Genomic DNA, 20,756 nt, shown 5'->3' on the forward strand with positions numbered 1-20,756 from the left:
GGGACTAGCTTAGTGGTATAAACTGGGCGACATGGACATGTTGGGCCGAAGGGCCTGTTTCCATGTTGTAACTTCTATGATTCTATTTCCAATGGGCCGCAAATAACTTGTACAGTCATGCACTCTCCCTAAGTTATTCAGTCTGCTGAGCGAGGCAAATAACTGCTCAGAACATTTCCATGAAGAGAAAATTCAGTGTAATCTCTTCTTGAGCCCAAAGGCTGTTGAGCAAAAATGCCAGGATATCCATCTAACATTCTTAAGCCCTGACCTGTTCCTTTGGTCCCAAGAAAACTTGTCCCATAGTACTCCTTGGAATTTTTATTATCTGAGCCTATACTTATTCCTGTAAACTTCAATCCCTTTCATAACCAGATATTTTGTCCTGGTCTTTTTAAAGAATTAAATCAACATAACATTAACTACTTTTGATAGGAATCTGTTCTACATATCTACAACTCTGTGGGAAAAAAACAATTTCTTCTAATCTCTAGTCTTGCTTGAGGCTTGTCAATTTCGTACTTGTGGGCTCTAGTCCTACAATCAGATTTAAAGTTAAATAACCTGCTTACATTAACGTTATCCCTGCCTTGCAGCATTTTAAAGACCTGAATCACGCCATATCTTTTTTTTCAATGAGAACAAGTCAGATTCTGTCAGTCTATCCACGTAACACAGCACCCTTAGTGTTGGAATCATCCTGGTCACTCTACTCCCAATCATTCACATAAAACAATTGTGATGTCAGAGAATCTGTAATTCGCACATGGGTTGTATACTTTCCAACAATTTTTAATAAACCCTCACTCCCTGTCATTAATCCTCTAAATAAATACATTTTTATTACATATGGAGAACAGAATGGGACAATTCTGTAACTAGTATTTAAAGAGTAACAGACTCACAATCTCCTTTAAAAAAACTATTAATAAGAACTGCAATTAGCATTGAATGGTTATTTTTGCTGCCGATTTATTGACTGCTTTTGTTTTAAATGATGAGTGATGATGACATCATAAGGAGAACTGGCTGAGAGGAGGTACTATGGTTGACAGTGTGAAAGAGCTGAATTAACGAGAGTAGAGACTCATTCAGTAACCCAGGATGCTTCACCAAACATATCAATCCACTATGTGTCTCTTAGTTAATTTCTCATGCAGTGGTCATGCCCAATAGTTGCTCCTTGTCAATCCCCCTCTCCCCAGTGATATCATCAGCTTTCACTAATTAAACAAAAATATATGCATATATTTTATTCAGCAGAAACAAACAGGAAGTAAAGTATACTAAGGGTAATCATAATTCTTTGTAAATGTTTCATTTATAAAATAAGTCTTGATAGTGAGACGACTTCTTTAACTACTGATTTGACATTTCCTTCTTCTCTAGTCCTAGGGCGGGTCTGATGTCCAGGACACAACGAGGCATTATTTTTGTAATGTATATTATTCTTTTTTCCTTCCAAAACCCTTTATTCAAAATAGAGGTCAAATGATTAATAGACCACAATAGTTTTAGTCAAGTAGAAGCTCATTCCTGTATTAATCAAATAACTGAATAATCGGTGTTCTCCCTATGCAGACAGTGGAATTAAATGTTATGTATTGGTTTCCTACTTTTGGCCAGCTACTAACGCAAGGCCCATTTATTTCACAGCCTCTGAGATCCATGGAGACGACCTCTGAAAAATGTAAGGCCGAACTAATCCCAAACATGTCAATCTCAAGCCCTCTTCTACATACGGCTGCAGTTCAGCTTAATAAACTATTCTTAAATACTGTGGAGCTGCTCACTTCCAAACGCCTCCCTTGCATGCTTAAGTGAAATTGCAGAACCACTTATACCGAATAATACTGTCCTTCTGCAGCTGTAGTGTATTATAGGAGTGTCACAAATAATAGATCTTTTAATGCCAAACAGTCACGGGTTGTCTGGGTGAATAATCGATTATTTGGTGATGACAAAAAGGGATGCAGGCCAGTTGTTACAATTTCAGCATTTTATTTTTTTAACAATAAATATTGTTATTTTGAACTGCAATGTAGAAATGAGACACTATCAATCATCCAACACTGTAAAGCACATTCCATTTTTCATGAGGGCCAACAGTTGGGAGTTGCCAGTTGTGGTACTCAGCTAGGTAAGTATGTGGTGGATGGGTGATGTAGCACTGGAATAGTGTAGGAATTAACAGTATTCACTCAGACACCAAAATCTAATATCCAAGAGGCTAAAACTGGACTGTAGTAGTCAAAGTGGAGAAATAGTGGAATTTTAAGCAGCTGCAACTTATGTCTTTGGCACATGCCTTGTAAATAAAATGTGCTATTTACTAAATGTGCTGGGAACATCTAGTGGTAAAATATTAATACTGCATTCACTTTTTAAAAGACCTAAAGACTTATCAATCTATCAGCGATACAGACTGCAAAATATCACCTGAAGCCAGTTTGGGCCAGCTTCTATCATGTCCAATATTACCTGTCCATGAGGCACATAGAGCTCAATCTGACATTGGAGAATCAGGTATTTAATAATGGGCAAATAATTTGTTCATAAATGACTGACATACATAAATAAACAGTTGATAGTTTCGCTCCCAACTGGGCCACATGATTATGTCCCAGGTGCTGCCTGTCGCTTGAACTTGTGAGCCTCACTTTGGGTGACCTTCATTTCTCAGCTGTGTAGAGTGCTGGACAATAGCAACCTTTTCCATTTGGCAGCTTCTGACTACCCCTTCCCACAAATCACACTTCCTGCTGGATAATGCGAAGGGCATTAATAGCGTAGTATGAAAAAATTGGCAAACTAATGAAAGAAAATGCAGAGTGTTCAACAGCCTACCAGAAGAAAAAAAGATTTGACTTTATTTAAATACATATTCTGTGACAATAAAAGTTGAATTTAAATCAAGTATTCATCAAGAAATAAGAGGAGCTTGTAACAAAGGTAATACAATAATCGTGGGGGGCTTTAATCTTCACATAAATTGGGCAAATCAAATTGGCAAAAGTAGTTTGGAGGACGTGTTCATGGAATGCATTCGAGACAGTTTCCGAGAACAACACGTTGTGGAACCAACCAGGGAATAGGCTATTTTAGATCTTGTCTTGTGTAATGAGACAGAGTTAATTAGTAATCTCATAGTAAGAGATCCTCTGGGGAAGAGTGATCATAATATGATAGAATTTCATATTGAGTTAAAGAGTGACGTACTTAAGTCCAAAACTAGAGTCTTAAACTTAAACAGAGCCAATTACATAGGTATGAGGGGCGAGTTGGTTAAGGTTGATTGGGAAATTAGATTAAAAGATATGACGGTAGATAAGCAATGATGAACATTTAAAGAAATATTTCATAATTCTCAACAAATAAACATTCCATTGAGGAATAAAAACTCCACGGGAAAAGTGATCTATCCGTGGCTAACTAAAGAAGTTAAGGATAGTATTAGATTAAAAGAAGATGCCTATAATGTTGCCAAGAAGAGTAGTAGGCCTGAGGATTGGGACAGTTTTAGAAACCAGCAAAGAATGACCAAAAAATTGATAAAGGGGGAGAAAATAGAATGAGAGTAAAGTAGCAAGAAATATAAAAACAGATTGTAGGAGCTTCTACAAATAAAGAGGAAGAGAGTAGCGAAAGTAAACATGGGTCCCTTAGAGGCTGAGAGAAGAGAAATTATAATAGGGAATAAGGAAATAGCAGAGACGTTAAACAAATATTTTGTATCTGTTTTCACAGTAGAAGACGTAAAAAACATACCAGAAATAATGGGGAACCAAAGGTCTAATGAGAGTGAGGAACTTAAAGTACTTAATATTAGTAAAGAAAAAGTACTGGAAAAATTAAAGGGACTAAAAGCCAACAAATCCCCAGGACCTGATGGCCTACATCCTAGGGTTCTAAAAGATGTGGCTGTGGAGATAGTGGATGCATTAATTGTGATCTTCCAAAATTCCCTAGATTCTATAACGGTCCCAGTGGATTGGAAGAAAGCAAATGTAACACTGCTATTCAAGAAAGGAGGGAGAGAGAAAACAAGGAACTACAGACCAGTTGGCCAGATATCAGTGTTCGGGAAAATGCTGGAATCCATTGTTAAGGTTGTGGTAACAGGGCACTTAGAAAATCATAATTTGATTAGGCAGAGTCAACATGGTTTTATGAAAGGTAAATCGTGATTAACAAATCTATTAGTTTTTTGAGGATGTAACTAGCAGGGTAGATAAAGGGGATCCTTTGGATTTTCAAAAGGCATTCGATAAGGTGCCACACGAAAGGTTGTTACACAAGATAAGGGCTCATGGGGTTGGAGATAGTATATTAGCATGGATAGAAGACTGGTTAACGGACAGAAAACAGAGAGTAAACAGAGAATAAACTGGTCATTTTCAGGTTGGCAGGCTGTTACTAATGGGGTGCCGCAATTAGAGGGCCTCAGCTATTTACAATCTATATTAATGACTTAGATGAAGGGACCGAGTGTAATGTATCCAAGTTTGTTGATGATACAAAGCTAGGTGGGAAAGTAAGCTGTGAGGAGGGCACAAAGAGTCTACAAAGGGATATAAACAGGTTAAGTGAGTGGGCAAGAAGGTGGCTGATAGAGTATACTGTGGAGAAATGTGAGGTTATTCACTTTGGTAGCAAGAATAGAAAAACAGAATATTTTTTAAATGGTGAGAAACTATTAATTGGTGGTGTTCAGAGGGATTTGGGTTCCGTTGTACACGAAACACAGGAAGTTAACACGCAGGTACAGCAAGCAATTAGGAAGGCAAATGGCATGTTGGCCTTTATTGCAAGAGGGTTGGAGCACAAGAGTAAGGAAGTCTTGCTACAATTGTACAGGGCTTTGGTGATACCACACCTGGAGTACTGCGTACAGCTTTGGTCTCCTTATCTAAGGAAGGTTATACTTGCCTTAGAGGCGGTGCAACAAAGGTTCACTAGATTAATTCCTGGGATGAGATGGTTGTCCTGTGAGGAGAGATTGAGTCGAATGGGTCTATGCTCTCTGGAGTTTAGAAGAATGAGAGGTGATCTCATTGAAACATATAAGATTCTGAGGGCTTGACAGAGTAGATGCTGAGAGGTTGTTTCCCCTGGCTGGAGAGTCTAGAACTAGGGGTCATAGTCTCAGGATAAGGGGTCGGCCATTTAGGACTGAGATGAGGAGAAATTCCTTCACTCAGTGGGTTGTGAATCTTTGGAATTCTCTACCCCAGAGGACTGTGAATGCTGAGTCGTTCAGTATATTCAAGACTGAGATTGATAGATTTTTAGACTCAAAGGGAATCAAGGGATGTGGGGATAGGGCAAGAAAGTGGAGTTGAGGTCGAAGATCAGCCATGATCTTATTGAATGGCAAAGCAGGCTTGAGGGGCAGTATGGCCTACTCCTGCTCCTATTTCTTATGTTCTTATGTACGTTTAGTTTCTTGTTTGATCTTTTTTTTGAAGAGCTGATGGTGGTAACCTTTTCAGAGACGTGTCTGCGAGAGCATAAGTGCCAAGGATCATAGACACAGAATGCCTCACTCTGTGAAAATAGTAGTTGAATAAAGATCGGTGGCTCCAGGGGATCATTCATTTTGGTTCTTCAACATGACATGCTATGGCACAGTTGGATATGGATTTGTCCCCATGATTCCACTTGTAGTGAGATTATCAGCTTGCCCGTGCCAACAAAGCCAGGGGCTGGGGAAAAATAGTAATGTTACATCAATCATCCCGTGCTGCTTTGAGCCACATATTTCTTATGTTCTTATAAAGGGAATGCCCCTAAATCAGTATGACCCCCCGATCGCTTTCGCTTTAAATTAATGAGATACGTTGTAACTTTATTATTAAAAACTTTTGTTAGTATATTTTCACAAGTCGTAGCAGAAACTTCATTAAAGCCAATTAAAGCCCTTGATAAGAAGAACTAACTCTGCAAGCTCTGACTTTATAACAATTTTTTATGATCTTTAGTCCAACATTTTGGTGCTGTAGTGACTAAGAGATTTCCTATTTTCCTATACAGCTACTGGAATAATTCCATCTGGAGCTGCTTAACAATAAGTGATTATGAGTTAAGCTGTTACAAAAGGTGTCCGTGATTGTTATCCTGCTGGAAACCTTAGAATGGGAATCGGTATACTTTCCAAATTGAATTATTTTGAGGTCCATATAGATGCAGTCACCAGAAGTGCAACCTTGAGCTGCTGGAAATTCACGTTTCATAGTAACCATCTAAATTTAAATTATCGAAAGGCAAATCCAGGAATAGTATCAAAATATCTTATCCCAGATTGTCATTAACTAACCAACATTGCATCCTCCCAATATAGTCATCCTGAAGCTTAAAAATGTCTTTTTAAAATAAAGTCAAAGGGGAAACATGCCGGAGTGATTAGCCTTTCTGTGACATGCCTTCCATTTTGCCTCTCTCAGTTTGTCTGATGCGGGGGAGCGACAAAAAAGATGATTTTGTAAAACAGAACTGTGTATGTGCAAGGGAGCATGAACAACCTCTTATTTAACCCAACTTAGCGATATCTTCAAGACTACTAACACGCCTGCATTTAGCAGGAGATTGTAATCTACAGCCTTCCTTGCCTTGGAATTATGAACTCATGCCTGTAAGGACTGTGTCTGTAATTCCTGAAATTTCTCTTGCATGCTTATGCTGGAGAGAATGAAATGGAAGTGCAGCTATCCCAGCATCCATAGCAGTAGTGAAAGCCCTCTATCAAAACTATAGCCAGGTTTGCAACCTGCCAACCTGCAAATTAGGAAAAGCTGACACAGCCTCAAAAAAGCTGACCATTCAAAAACAGCCCTGAATATAGATCTATGACATGTAGTTAAACTGAAAGTGCAGGCTTGTCATGACTTAAGCTGCAGATACACCCATTATTTGCATCACATGTATAGTGGAAGATTGTGGCAAAGAAATATGGGGATTTTCGCTCATTTCTTGTGGAGAAATTAGGGCCAATTTTCCACTCCAGGCCCCCACTGGCTGCACAGTATGCCCAGTGTACCAGACATGCATTGTGCCTTTGAGAGGACTGCCCACAATTTTCCTGATACGGACCACTTGCATGAGCTGGATATACTCCTGGGCACTCCTGACTGCTCACATCAGGGCCTTCTGGCTGCTGCTGGGGAGACCCGAAAATTGTCAAGGGAGGGAATTAAAAAAAAAACAACTCACCACTTACCTCAGAGGGTCCAAGCAAAAGGCCCACTGCCAGGCTTCTGCAGGCACCCTCTGCTTGGTACCCAATTATCAAGCAAAGAGAAAACTGAGGCAGGAGGCTGGGAAAGATCCCACCTGCCTCATCTGCATAATTAGACTGGAGCAGCACTGATTTTCGACTGCAGACACTGCGCTGAAAATTCAGACTGTACATGTGAAATGTGTCCAGTTGGCATGTATGCCACAATCAGCCAGGGTTCCCATACCTGATCAATATCCAATGGTCCCTGCTAAAAACTGCAAATGTGGGATATTGAGAGAGGACAGGATTGGGCTTGACAGTCATGTTCCTCACAGTTGAATAGGCTGTTAACACTCACTGCCACCTCGACTCAGATATGATGAATAGCACTTGGATAAACTGCTGGAGGTTGGTTGGTCCCCAACAATTTGTCGGCACTTAGCGATGGTGGGGGGCGGGGGGGATTTCTTTTTAATTTGAATTTTTTTTTAAAAAATGTAACTTTATTCAAAAATCATCAGCAGAATCCTCCATCATAATGTTTACACCACGCAAAAGGAAAGAGAATGCTAAAAGCATTTTGATGCAAGAAATCGTAATGATACAGCACCATGTGACAGTAAAGGACAATGCCTCTTGCAGTGTGTTACCAGAATACTCAATGATATACTTCTGTCATAGTGGGCTCTATAGGAAGCACAAAGTCAAGGGGCCCCTGTGATTCAATCACCTGTCCTCTCCCTCATTTACTTCCTTCTGTGCTTGAAGAAAGGCAGACGTGTAGGTCAGCAGTTGTGCTGAGAGACTGAGAAACGATAAAAGCGAGGAAAAATTAATCAAAAAAATAATTTGCCCAGCATGATTAAAAAACATAACTTTTACACAACCAGCTAGCTCAGCACAAGTGACATTTGCAAGAGGGAAAAGTATCTTCAAAAGGTAAGAGCTTAAAAATAATAATTCATGGCTTTTCAACCTTTTACATGATGTTCCCCCACCAGCTAATTTTAGGTTTAATGGCAGCAAGGCAATTAATCTTTGCAAGCCTGGTGGCTCCAACACCTCTGACTTCGAGACAGATCCTTTTTAGAGAGAAGCATTAGACATGTTTCCCTTGCTATTTTCTATCCCACAAATTAATCTTCGTCGTACATCTCCAAAATGAATTGAAATTGCTAGCACATTGTAAATATTGTTTCCCTACGCGTGCAGGATCATGTGTCATAAAGTGAATGGAAGTGCATTTCCCTCTGACATTTTGTTAACTGAATTCCCTTTAAGGCAGCCATTTGAGACTATTAAGTGCTATCCCCTCATTTACAGACGGCTGAAAGAAGAAATCTCGGAGCCTTTCTCTCTCTTTTTCCTGTATCGGCTGGGTTGTCAGTGGAATGAATTAAAAAAACTCAGCTCTATGAAAAGCTGACTCCCCAGCTCTATTTTTTCTTTTCTTTGTTTGGACAAGTACTTCTGTACTCCTTTCCTCAAACCAGTCACTATTTAGGAGCCAAACTCTCTGGCATTATAAACTGTATTTTAAATATGCCATTGATTCCAACAATCACTGAACGGATGCAGGGTTAAGGATCCCACTGCATCACCACAACACTAACTTTAGAAGAGTATTCCCTACTGCACTAACGGGAGATATGTAATTGTTCTAATTAACATTGTGGAATCAAAAATTATTGCAGTGTAAAAAATACTGGAATGATGAGTAAATTGGAATAGGTTTTCTTTTTGTTGGGAGGAGATTGGCTGGCATAGCATTAATGTAACTGGAATCTGGTTGGGACAAAGTGTGGGGGGATATTTGATGACTCGTAAGACACGAGATGTAAGTTTGCTCAGTTTAATTTAGTTCCAGTGTACAGAGGAGAAAAGCACAAAGTCAGGATTTTGGCAAAGCACACTGCAATGACTCTAGTAAACAAATGTTATTGTATGTAACTAATACATAATATCTGTAGGGTTGTGGAGGGTATGATTACACTTGTGGAGCCTTTAGCTCTATCCTTCTTCAAATTCAACTCTTCTTGTCACTGATTCAGCAACAAAGGCATAGAGTGCAGAAATTAAATGTCAGAACACTGCAGAAGTGTTGTTCAGAGACTGGGAATTGAGATACATTGTCAAAGCAGCGGCAGGGCAGCTTCATACTCTACATGACCTGCGCCCTAACTGATGTGAAAAGTAGTCGATGATGTCACCTGGTCCAGATCTCTACCAAGAAACTCTAAATTCCTGGCATAAAGCCTAGTACTGACACATAGTAATGCTAGACACCTGTCCATCCTTGTCCCACAGTGAGCTGGCTGACAGTCGGAGTCCTTGTGGGGGAAGAGAGGTGATCCCAGGGGAGGCCTCGGTCGGGCTGGCAGTGGCCTGGATTGTTTTTGTGGATCCACTCCTGGTTCTCCTGGCCCCACCAAAAAAAAAATAGATATTTCCTGGGCCGTTTTGTGAGGGCCGTCCAGCGGTTAGGCACTCACCGCCTGGAACAAATGGGCGGAGCATATGCAGTGCACCCTCCGCCCACTTCTACCATAAAATTGCAATTGGGGTCCTATGTACATCAAAGGACCCCAATTTGCATAATTCATTGAAGGTCCCACCTGATCTAGGCAGCCGCCTGGACCGTCGCTGTAAAGGCCCTGAGCAAAATGGCAACAGGTCGGGTGGAAGCGGGAAAGGGGTGGTAAGTGCAATATTCCTAATTAAGGGATGCTACAGCACTGTTCCCGGCTAGCAAACTGAGTTAAAATCAGCCCAATGGTGTATTATTGCAAGTAGGAAAAAAACGGGGTACAGGCAGAAATTTAAGAAACTATGACAGTATTCAGTCAGTATTTATAAGGAAGTAGTTATCTGGACTGAAGACATATATCACATGTGACTGGAAAGCAAAGGCATTAACAGACTACAGAGGTCTTTCCTATTTAATGTTAACTAACTAATTTCTGGAGATACTTCTAGACGATTTAAGAATCTGATTACTTGATCACTGTGGAAAACTATCGAGCAGCTAGGCAACATGCTAATCTTTATACTACCTTGCAAGCACAAGTAGGCCGTCGCACGGGTGGGAGGCCAAATGCCTCATGTTGTCCCACGGATGAGCCAATCAGCAAGCCAACTGCTCAACCTATCCCAGGCTAGGCCAGAGGGGGCAGCCAAGCAAAAGTCAGATACCTGAAGAGAATGAACTCAGATGTTTTAAAGGTGGTGAGGTAGGCCACAAATCAAACACCGCTGGTCTCTCAGAAATCGTGCTACACAAACCAGGAGACCGCATGTGCTTGTAAGGCAGTAGATGGCCAGCAATGTGGTGATTGCCGATGTAGATAGATTGACTCCTTATGTCACTGAACCCGAGAGGTTTATCTATGGCATTCACAAATTCGTAACCAAGGCTCAGTGGGCCTCTGTTATTTATATTAAAAATCAAACTGCAAAAATAGAAACTATTTGAATACAAAAGATTCAGGTAAATACATACTTGATTCAAGCATAGAATTTTAACCGGCTAAAATTTAAGCCTTTCAGTGTCACTGTAAGGAATTCCTAATCCCAACATAACTCATAGAGCTAAATTATCCTTTTGTCACTTAGACAGTAAAATCATTTGCGAGCAAATAGGCTCTAATTTCTACTTACGTGCAGCTGAATGTTGTATGAATATGTCATCACACCTACTATAGACTGTATGCTACCATTTGGCCATTACTGCATCTCATCTTGACGACTGCAACTTCTCACTTCTTATGCTCTTTTTGCAGAAAACTTCCCATAACAACTGTGAAAGATCACCTCTAACATCAGAACTCATCCCCTCTCTGAGGAAGAAGCCCTCCAAATTATCGGCAGGGAGGCCATAAAGAGTAGAGATGGGGAAGTAGAAGGTTCAAGGTTCAAAGTTTAGTACCAACTTCTGCTGCTCTTGTTTTAGAATCATACAGCACAGAAGAAGGCCATTCACCCCATTCTGCCTTTTCTGGCTCTTTGAAAGAGCTATATAATTAGTCCCACTCCTCTGCTCATTCCCCATAGCCCTAGAAATATTTCCTTTTCAAGTATATATCCAATTCCCTTTCTCTTTCAATAACTGCTAGCAAACATAAACTGAAGCCATTTACTATGCCACTCCTTCTTCTGAGAGCAAGCTGCTCATCAGGACATCATTGTACCGTCTTTCTGTTCTCTTTCTCTAGATGTGACAGATAATGTTGAGCCAGGGCCCACTGCATCCAGCCAAGCCAGCACTTCACCACGCACACTTTTCCCTTCCAAGCACCAGCTCAGATGCATCCATCCCAGGGAGTTTAGAGAGTGAACTAGAGGGGAGTGCATAAGGTAAGACACATCGCACAAACAAGCAGGTGCAGCTGGTGGTGGCACAGGAGGAGGAGGAGCCTCCTGTCCAGAGGGCTCCTCCTGCCTCCATGTTAATATGCGAGCCACTACCGGCCTGTGCTAGCCCTCTCCTGTTTGCCTCTCCCTCTTCCCTGGACTTACCTGCAGGTTGCTGCCAGCTTCTCCTTCAGTACTCCTGCCACACATAGGCAGCACATGTTGGGAAATTGTGTAGACCAGCCCATTATTTTCCACCTATTAAAATTTATGGTGGGAAATCATTTGCTGGAGGTGCACAATTTCTCGATAATACACTCCCAGCATTTGTAGGGAATGAGAAAACAGAAAAATCTCCTCTTATATCCCTTTGTTGAGAGTTTCCTGTTATATACTGAATGCTGAAGGAATGGTTAAGTGAGCTGTGGGACAAAGGTTGGCCAATTGATTCCTTTTATTTCCAATTTGTAGAAACTCTGATTCAAGTGCAATATTTCTTGGGAAACTAGTTCTAGGATTCAGCTGCACATCTTAGAGCAGTGAAACCTGTGGTAGGCTTTAGCATTATCTTTTAATCTCTGGGACCAGAAAAATCCAAGACAGACAGCTGGGGTGAAAATGTTCTTTAAGCATATCTGCAACACATAACTCTCCATAAATGTGGATCAATCTCAGCAGGGGAGGCCAAGTAGGAATAGGTGTGAAAGTAACAATTTATTAATCAAAGGGTTTTGGGACTAAGGACAGACCATGGGCATCATGTGGACTGAACTCAGTGGGGTTCTTTTGTGATTCATTTCAAAACTGTATTTTGTTCATCATTATTTTAATATTTTATCTTGTTGAATGTTTTATGCAGGTGAGTAACGTTGGGGTAAATCCTCCTCCCGAGCAGTATTCAGGCAGTCAGCCCAATATCCCGACGGGAGGCACGGTCCATTTTGAGGGTCGGGCATTGTTAGCATAGGGACGGCGGGCTGCAGGCAGGAAGCAGGCACCCAGGGGTATGCCCCCTGCTCTGGGCTACCACAATATCGGATGTTGAATTATTAGTGAATTATGTGCTTATCAAAGTGAAAGATGTCAATGCTGGGGAACAGTAATTTCCTAGCGTCAGTATTGATGAATCTCAATGTAGACTAACTGCACAGCTCCCTGTGCTTTTCCCCAACAATGTGCTTGAATACCAACCTTTGAATAGTGCCCCTTCTGCACTAGTCTGAGTTTTCCAGTTCCACATCACCTATCATTATGAGTGAAGTTTTGTGCCAATCTGAACAGGATTGTGGGCAGTTTTGTGCTTTGGACTTATGCTTCTAGAGGAGAGCACTTCCAGAGAGCTGGCACAGGTGCAAAAGGCCGTATAGACTCCTTCCGTAAAATTTTATCATTCTATGATTCTATTACCAGGGTGAAACTGTCCAAACTCATTTCAAGTGGGGCCTTTATAACCAGCCAGAGAGAGGAGACTTTGAATCCCATTAGTTTAGACTGGATTCAACCATGAGGCTGGAGGTGAATGGGTAGTATCCTAACCCACTGCCCTACCTAGTTTCAAATTATATTTTTGGCTCAGAAACTCTTTTCTTTGGTAATTTAGTCATGGAGGTGACTTGCTCAATACTTCCTTCTTGCTTTGAAAGCAATAATGACAAGCAAATACCTTCATGCACATACCATCTAAAAATGCAGACCTGCGGCTAGGTTATCTGCCCGGAAAGTTCTGTCTGTGGCCACGAAAGTGGCACCCACACTCAACCTTTATGCCACAGGTTCATTTCATGCAGCCATGGGGGATCTCTGCAATATTGCCCAAGGGGGTCAATTGTCAAGCATTCATCTGGTCACCGGCACACTTCTGTGGAATGCTCGGTAATTTATGCGGTTTGGCATGACAGTTGGGTAGCAGCACGATAGGGCCATCCAGTTTTACTGCGTTACTGGGTTTCCCAAAGTCCAGGGTCTAATAGATGACACCCATGTACTATTGCAAGCTTCCACCAATAACCCCTCAATGTTTTTAACTCGCTGAATGTCCAGGTTGTGTGTGACCAGATGCAAAGAATCCTTCACATGGAGTCAATAGCATGCAAAATAATAATCATCTGTTAAAGAATGCATCACTAATGTTTGATAACATTGACATTTTGGCCCCTCCAATAGTTCAGTGAATTTATCCTATTGAGTATCCAGTGAGTCATATAGACAAGGAAAATCCCAGGTTCAACCACTGCTGTAATGAGTTGCCTGATCTTAGACAGGGTGGCGGCAGGGTTGCTACAATTGACCCTCAGCACACCTGGGTTAATGGTCAGGGTTCCATTTCCTGATCACTTTCCAGAGACCCATGCTGGACGCGTCCTAATATGGGCAACAAGTGAGGCTAGGATTGGGCTCAGATGTGATGTCCGCTACAGTCAACTGGCCTTCTGGCACTCAGCGTCAAAGCACATGTGAATAATGGCCATATGGGTGAGGCACCAGAGGATACCAACTGCCTGTGGAATCTTCCCCAGCAAGGAGTCAGCATCTTCAGAGGAGTAGGAGAAGGGAGAAATTAGCAGAGGAATTTTTCATGGAGAAAATTTTTTTTATGAAGAAATATTACCATGATAAATCTGAAACAGTGTCTATCCATAAAGTTGGTAAGTTAATAAATTTCTATTGCCATATAACAGAATATTAAAAAAATTCTCTCAGTGTTTCAAAGTTGTTTTGTGTACCCAAATGGTTAAAGAATAATAGATAAGCTATTTAGTTCATTATTTATTTTCATAAACAAAATAATTATTTTTTTTTCAATTCTATTGACGCTATTCATATCTAATTTTATTCCAGTTAATTTGGTGTAAAATAAGACACTAGTTATGAGGCGGCAAGCCTTGACTCCAGAGGAAAGGAGGCCATATTTGAAAAAAACTGATCTTGTAAATTCTCCTTTTAAAGGCCCTTGACATTAATATTCTCACAGCATCAACAAATTCAGGAAAAAGGCCTCTACAATAAAGGCTACAGTAGCTGCCAAAAGTTAGTCATCTCATGGTGCTGCCTTTTAACAGCTTATTCTTACACAGGATTGACAGGGGCCTGCGATATTTTCTGCTCCTTAATCCCACTCTGAAGACAGCTGAAAGTCCTTGAAGAGTGCTTGTTTAACAAGGACTTAATTCTAACTTAACTTGAAATGAGGCGCTCCAGGGACTAGATTGTTCTCATGCCAGTTAAAAGGCTCTGTCCCTCAGTCTCTCTTTCTAGTTCTCTCCATCTCTGAGTTTTTGCCTGTGTCTTCTTTCTTTCATTTCCCCATTTGAAATACTATATCATTTTCAGATTCTCAGGTCTCTCCTTCCTCTGTACCTTGCTCATCTCTTGCATGCCGATTTCTTTTTTCCTCTTTCTTTTTCCTTTCTGTCTCTCTCCTTTCTTTCATCCCCCATTCTATTTTTCTTCTTGTTTATTTCCATTCTCTTTCACCCATCTTCAACATGTCTCTTTTATTTTCAAACATTGACTCAGGCTCACTTACCTTCACAGTCCCCTGGATTGTGCTGTCCTTCAACATGGAATGCTTACTGTTGAAGAAACAGGAAATAATTATTTTACTTTATTGCAGTTCAGGTCTTGCCCATAGTTGCAGATAATTTTCTGCATGAGTACCATTACAACATGCTAATGCTTTTTGTTATTCATAATATTACCCAGTATTATTTTTTTAACTCTCCCTACACTTCAAACTGTTGCAAAGCATGTTGTAATTATTTATATGTAATGTGAAATAATCAAATGTGTGTTTTGGCAGTTTCTGTATAACTCATCACACAATAAATTGCATCTCATCTGAAAGCACATCAGCTGTCCAAGCGCACACATGTCAAAGTGACATTACTTCTATTTAGCAAAAGAAAAAAAAGAAGAAAAATTGGATTTCAAGATTATCGACAGCTAGAGCTGCACAACATTTTTACTGAAGTACCAAAATTCCAAGGTGTTTTAAATAGATTTAGGAGACAAAGTTGAGAGTTGCATTATAAAGGTCAGTTATCACATTGATTTAGAGGTCTGTGCAATATTACTTTGAGTCATTTGATAGCACATTAAAAGAGATAGCATCCTTTCTATTGCCACCTCTGGGATCTAACTAAAAGCGATTCAACAAAAAATATATAATCTGCTTAACATAAATGGTTTGTGCCTATGATTCCCCGCAAAGAGAATTCCTGAGCCGGGGGAGGTGCAGGGAAAAAGTCAGTTCCTTCTCCACATGAAAAGGACACTTACTGTGAACACCTCCTGGCAGACAGTGGCAGATTGTAATTTTTTTTCACAACCAAACAGGAAGACGGTTCACCTGTTTCCTAAGTATTTACCTGTGCCACTCTTGAATCTGATGCTAATGGGTATGCTTTGAATCACTCACCTGTTTGCCTCCTTTACATCCTCTTGGTCTTTCCTATTAAGTGATCATTGAGAGGGAATATATTAGCCTTTCAAAATTGATTGAATAATCAGTCAAAAACGAAATGATTAAAGTTGGATGAAGATCGATATTTTTTGTCAACCAAAATTGTCATCTTTCAAAAGTATTCCTTCACAATCTTTCACTCCTCCACTCCTCCACCCCTGCCCCCCCCACCCCATATATCACAGACATGTCCTACTTTAACCATTGATTAGCTGTGCAAACTGCAGCTGTTCACTCTGTCTATCTGGGGAACATATGGTACAGCAACAGAAACAATATAGGTTCACTATCATATCGCTCACTACCAGTTTAACTGGAGAGAGATAGGACTTCCTCAAAGAGATCATGGCGTTAACAAAAATTATAATTAAAATATATTTTTTAAAACTACCCTCATTTGCAGGATGATACTAAGCATAGTGCTCCTTTCCAAAATGTTTTATTTATCAGGAGTATTCACTTATGAGCGATCTACACTGTAACATTATTTTTTTAAAGTTGTAAATTTTCAATTACATGATAGCATTTATCAAAATATAAACGATTTCATACTATTTTCATATTTTTTGCCATCCCAAAGTTAAAGTATTTTATTTTCTGAAACTGCGGGGCTGAGCTGCTGACCTGCCACCATGTCTCCACCCATTCTACCCTTAGGCCATCTGCTGGTAGGTGCACGGGGTCAACTGAATTTCCTTCCTTCCCCCTGTTGGAGACCTTGACCTATGCCCAATGATTGCACCTGATGGCACGGGCAAGACTGGAATGTTGTCCTGTCAGCAATTAAAAGTGTAAAACCCTTTCCTATCACTCTGTGGTACAGCACGTTAGAGTGTGGCCATGCTTTACAATCACATCATCCTTTATTATTACAGTTAATTTACTGCCATTAGAGAGATTATACAAATAGCAGAAGTGATGACATTTTTACTCAATGTGACTAATTTGGGCTGTAAACCTGTTAAAAATGTGTAATCTGGCAAAAAAGAATTCAATTAATAGAAATAAATAGCAAAAATAATTCAGTTAATAGGTTGTAGAGTGAAAGTGGTTTGTGATTTTCAATTTCTACTCATTTAGGACAATAATAGTATTAATTCATCAGGTTTTCACATAGATCATTACAGTAATAATAATTACAGAATTTGTTACACTCTAAATTACTGGCCATTTTTGACTATTATATTCCAAGCATTATAAAGGTAAAACCTGACACCTCCAGACATTTTACTGTCTCGCAATATCAACACTGGTAAAATGTATTTCTGTTTTTTAAGACTAGGCTCCCCCTTTTCAAGATGATTATTTTCTTCTCTGTGCCTTTTTGGTCTCAACGCACTGCAAACCGATGCTGTTGAGTGTGTAATCATGTGACTTGTTCCCAGGCTCCACCAATGTATGGCACAGCGGCCTCCATTTTTCCCTGTGGGGAAAGTGCTAACTTTCATTTAGTACCTCTATACCGTAGCATGGCTGTGTGTGTGTGTGTGTGGAGGAGGGGGTGGGGGGTAGTGGAGGGGTTGGGGGAGGTCACAGGGAGAACCTGTGTCTTAATATTCCTTGATGCAGCACATTGTTGTTTAAGGCATAGTTCTGCCTTTCTCTAAAAACAATTTCTACTTTTCCACTTTCACTTCTCTATGTATCCCCATGCCATACACATACTCCAAGATAGAATGTGCAGGAGGCCTCTGCCATTCTTGTTCTGTAATAGATTACCATAAGGTTGGCAAGAGAAACCTCAACAGGTTACTTCTAACTCTACCTATCCCTCATTCTCTTTGGCAGAAGCACCTGGTCTATCTTCAGTGCTTCCTTGTGGAATAAATGAGATTAGGAATTCAGAGTTTGTGGAAATACTGGTGCAAATCCTATGGTGTACTATGTGTATGTGCACTAAGGCAGTCCATCACTGTGACTCTTAGGAGGTGACAGCAAAATAAATATTGTAAGATTATAGCTATAATACTAGCAGGAGAATATCTACTTTATAGATATTCCCCTAGGATTGCCTCATCTCTGTGGAGAAGTGTGGGTAGGATTTTGTAGGGGGCTGTTATCAGGGAGGAGAATAGTATTGGAGCTCTCCCAAAGCCATCTTCCCTAATAAGAGCTCCGTCCTTTTTACCAGCCTCTGGACAAAGTTTCTTGTGTACATCCAGCAACAAACCTTCACACTGCAAAACATTAAGACAATCAACACTTCGCCAAACAAATGCGTGCAAAATACTGGCAGAGTAATAATGACAAACGGACAGACGTGTGTGATAGATTGTGACAAAACATATTTGGAACCGGTCTGGGAACATTCTTTTTTATTAGTTTTCTATGAAACAGATTACTAACCTTTAGAACATATTAATCTGTATTCCAGCCAGGAAGAATTTTCTTATTAATTACCCTGAAGTAAAACTCTTCAATTATACATTTAAATTATTGAAGTTTCAATCTAATCTCTTATGAAATTCCCCCTTTTAGACAAGTTCAATTTGAAACAATTATACAGCTTTAGAAAATGAGTTGGAAATAAATTTTTTATTAAAGTAATTATGCAATGGCAGATGTACATTTTTCTTTTACAAACGAAAACAGAGTACTGAGAAATAATGATTTTTTCGTCGCCTCAAATTTGTAACTGTTTTCTCCTCCTTTCCTCATCACAGCACTTAACTGTTGAAAGATGTAGATACTAAAACATACATCTCCTTGAGAATGTATTGTACAAAAATTACATACTTATAACACCAATGCCATCAGCCTCAGGGGGGAACCAGCTTACTATAAAGGCCAGATCTTAACTGCATCCGCCTTGCAACTTTGGGAATGACTGATTATAAGACAGCAAGTATTAAAAAGCATTGCTAAGCGCTGGTCGCCAATAAGGGAAGACAGATCAAATCATATCTGTGCTGCAGACACTAATATCCTAGGCTGCAAACAGGGACATCAATAAATTTTTATGAGACTTTGAAAAGATCAACACAGTAGATGTGACAAAAAACAATGCTCCTGTCATGTTCAGTTTGTCCGCAGCGCTCAGCCGCAGATGCCTAAGAGTATGTCAGCGGAGCGAAATTTAATTTTACAAGATTAAATCCACCTTCATTTGGCAGATGGCCGGATGCCTTGAAATGAGCACTGAAGGTGTCTCTTGAAGACATGCGGTGCTAAGCTCCTCCAGGACATTTTGTTTTAAAGCAGTAAGCAGCATACAAACCAGAGAGACAGAAAGAAGCTTCTAATATAAAGCAAGACTAATGTAATAAATGCATTATGGAAATGAAGAGTGTTATTGAGACAGAGAGAGGGAGAAAGAGAGAAGGAGGGGAGTGCTCAGATATAAAGTGGATTTGGAATTCCTTGCCTCCCCACTCCCCAGTCATGCATCTTGCTTTTCATCATGTATATAATGCAGCCCGTGTGAGGTTTTTTTTGTCTTTCTTATAATCCAGTTTGCTGGATTTAAGGAAATAAAATCCCAAATCCACATACTTCTAAGGGAGCAGAGGGTTTACAATCTGCCAGTGACAATCTGAAGAAGTCAAAAAGAGACTAACAGTTTGACAAAAAAAAGGGAAAAGAAAAGGTACAAAGTGGAACAAATAGAAAAGGCAGATTATCTCTTTTTCTATAGAGTTGATGTGAAACCCAGAGGACTGTATAGTTGAATAAGAGAATAAAAAGAGAGTTCTATGCTGTCTGGGAGGTGATGTCAACTGTTCCGATAATTAATCCACTGAAAACAGAGGGACAGATTGTGCGGGTTGTCAGAATTCAGCTTTTCGCAAACGTCTGTAAAAGCCTGTTATGCATTTTGTCTAATAATGTCAATGATACTTTGCGTAAAATAGATCAAAGTTAAACCAATTAAAAATGATAAAGGGCTTCTTTAACCTTCGGGGTGCTGATCAGCCCTCACAAACTAGCATTCAACAAAGCAGTCAATAAATTCTTTGAAAAAGGAAATAAATCCTGTATTTAGTTTTAAGTTTTTCTTTTCTCAAGGAAATTATTGACTTGTTTTTAGCACTGTCGAGTGAAGAAGAAATGATTAATTGAAAACCACAAATGTTCAATGCGTAACCAATTGAATAATTGGATTTCGGACTGAAAGTTCCATATTCAGCGATTCTCCACCCTGTATCCTACTTATAACACACAGGAGTGGGGATAAACGGCAGTACTTTCAACCACTTCCTTTAAATTATTTTCTTTATTTTTGTCCTTTTCTCTAAGGGTGAAATGAGGCCACAGCCCGAGGAACATAGCTCGATTTCAAGTGTTTAAGTCCCTGTTGTATTCAACAAGCTTTGGGCCCACTTTTGTTGTATAACAATACTGCAGTGTCCCGTTTCCGATGATCAATATAATTAACTTTCCAGTCAATTTTATGCATTCAGAGTAAGCCACCCTGAGATCTCTGTGCCTCAGCGATCATATAAGACTAGACGGTACACACATACCACAATATTCACTCACTGACAAAGTTGCAGCACCACTACCTTCCTAAAGGCCAATAGAACCATAGAACCACTGAAGTTTACAGCACAGAAGGGAGGCCATTTGGCTCATTGTGTCTGTGCTGGCACTTTGCTCGAGTAATTCAAAACCAATTCCTCTGCCTTGTTCTCTCCCCATGTGCCACCTGTCTGCCCATTCCACTAAACTGTCGATGTCTTCCTGAAGTTTTTTACAGTCCTCCTCAATGTTTGCCAAATCTCCTGCTGT

The 20,756-nt window shown here is 40.1% G+C and overlaps 1 protein-coding gene across 5 annotated transcripts in view; it reads right to left on the bottom strand.

Annotated features, from left to right (window-relative positions):
- rnf220a (ring finger protein 220a) overlaps positions 1–20,756 on the bottom strand; it is a 397,403-nt gene that overhangs the window by 117,721 nt on the left and 258,926 nt on the right. For all 5 annotated transcript variants that reach the window (XM_067990120.1, XM_067990122.1, XM_067990119.1 and 2 more), the window contains exon 4: positions 15,093–15,138. In XM_067990120.1, coding sequence (XP_067846221.1) covers positions 15,093–15,138 — 46 coding nt within the window. The remainder of the gene's footprint in view (positions 1–15,092; positions 15,139–20,756) is intronic.

The sequence above is a fragment of the Heptranchias perlo genome, chromosome 9 (assembly GCF_035084215.1).
Source record: "Heptranchias perlo isolate sHepPer1 chromosome 9, sHepPer1.hap1, whole genome shotgun sequence".
Classification (NCBI taxonomy): Eukaryota; Metazoa; Chordata; class Chondrichthyes; order Hexanchiformes; family Hexanchidae; genus Heptranchias; species Heptranchias perlo.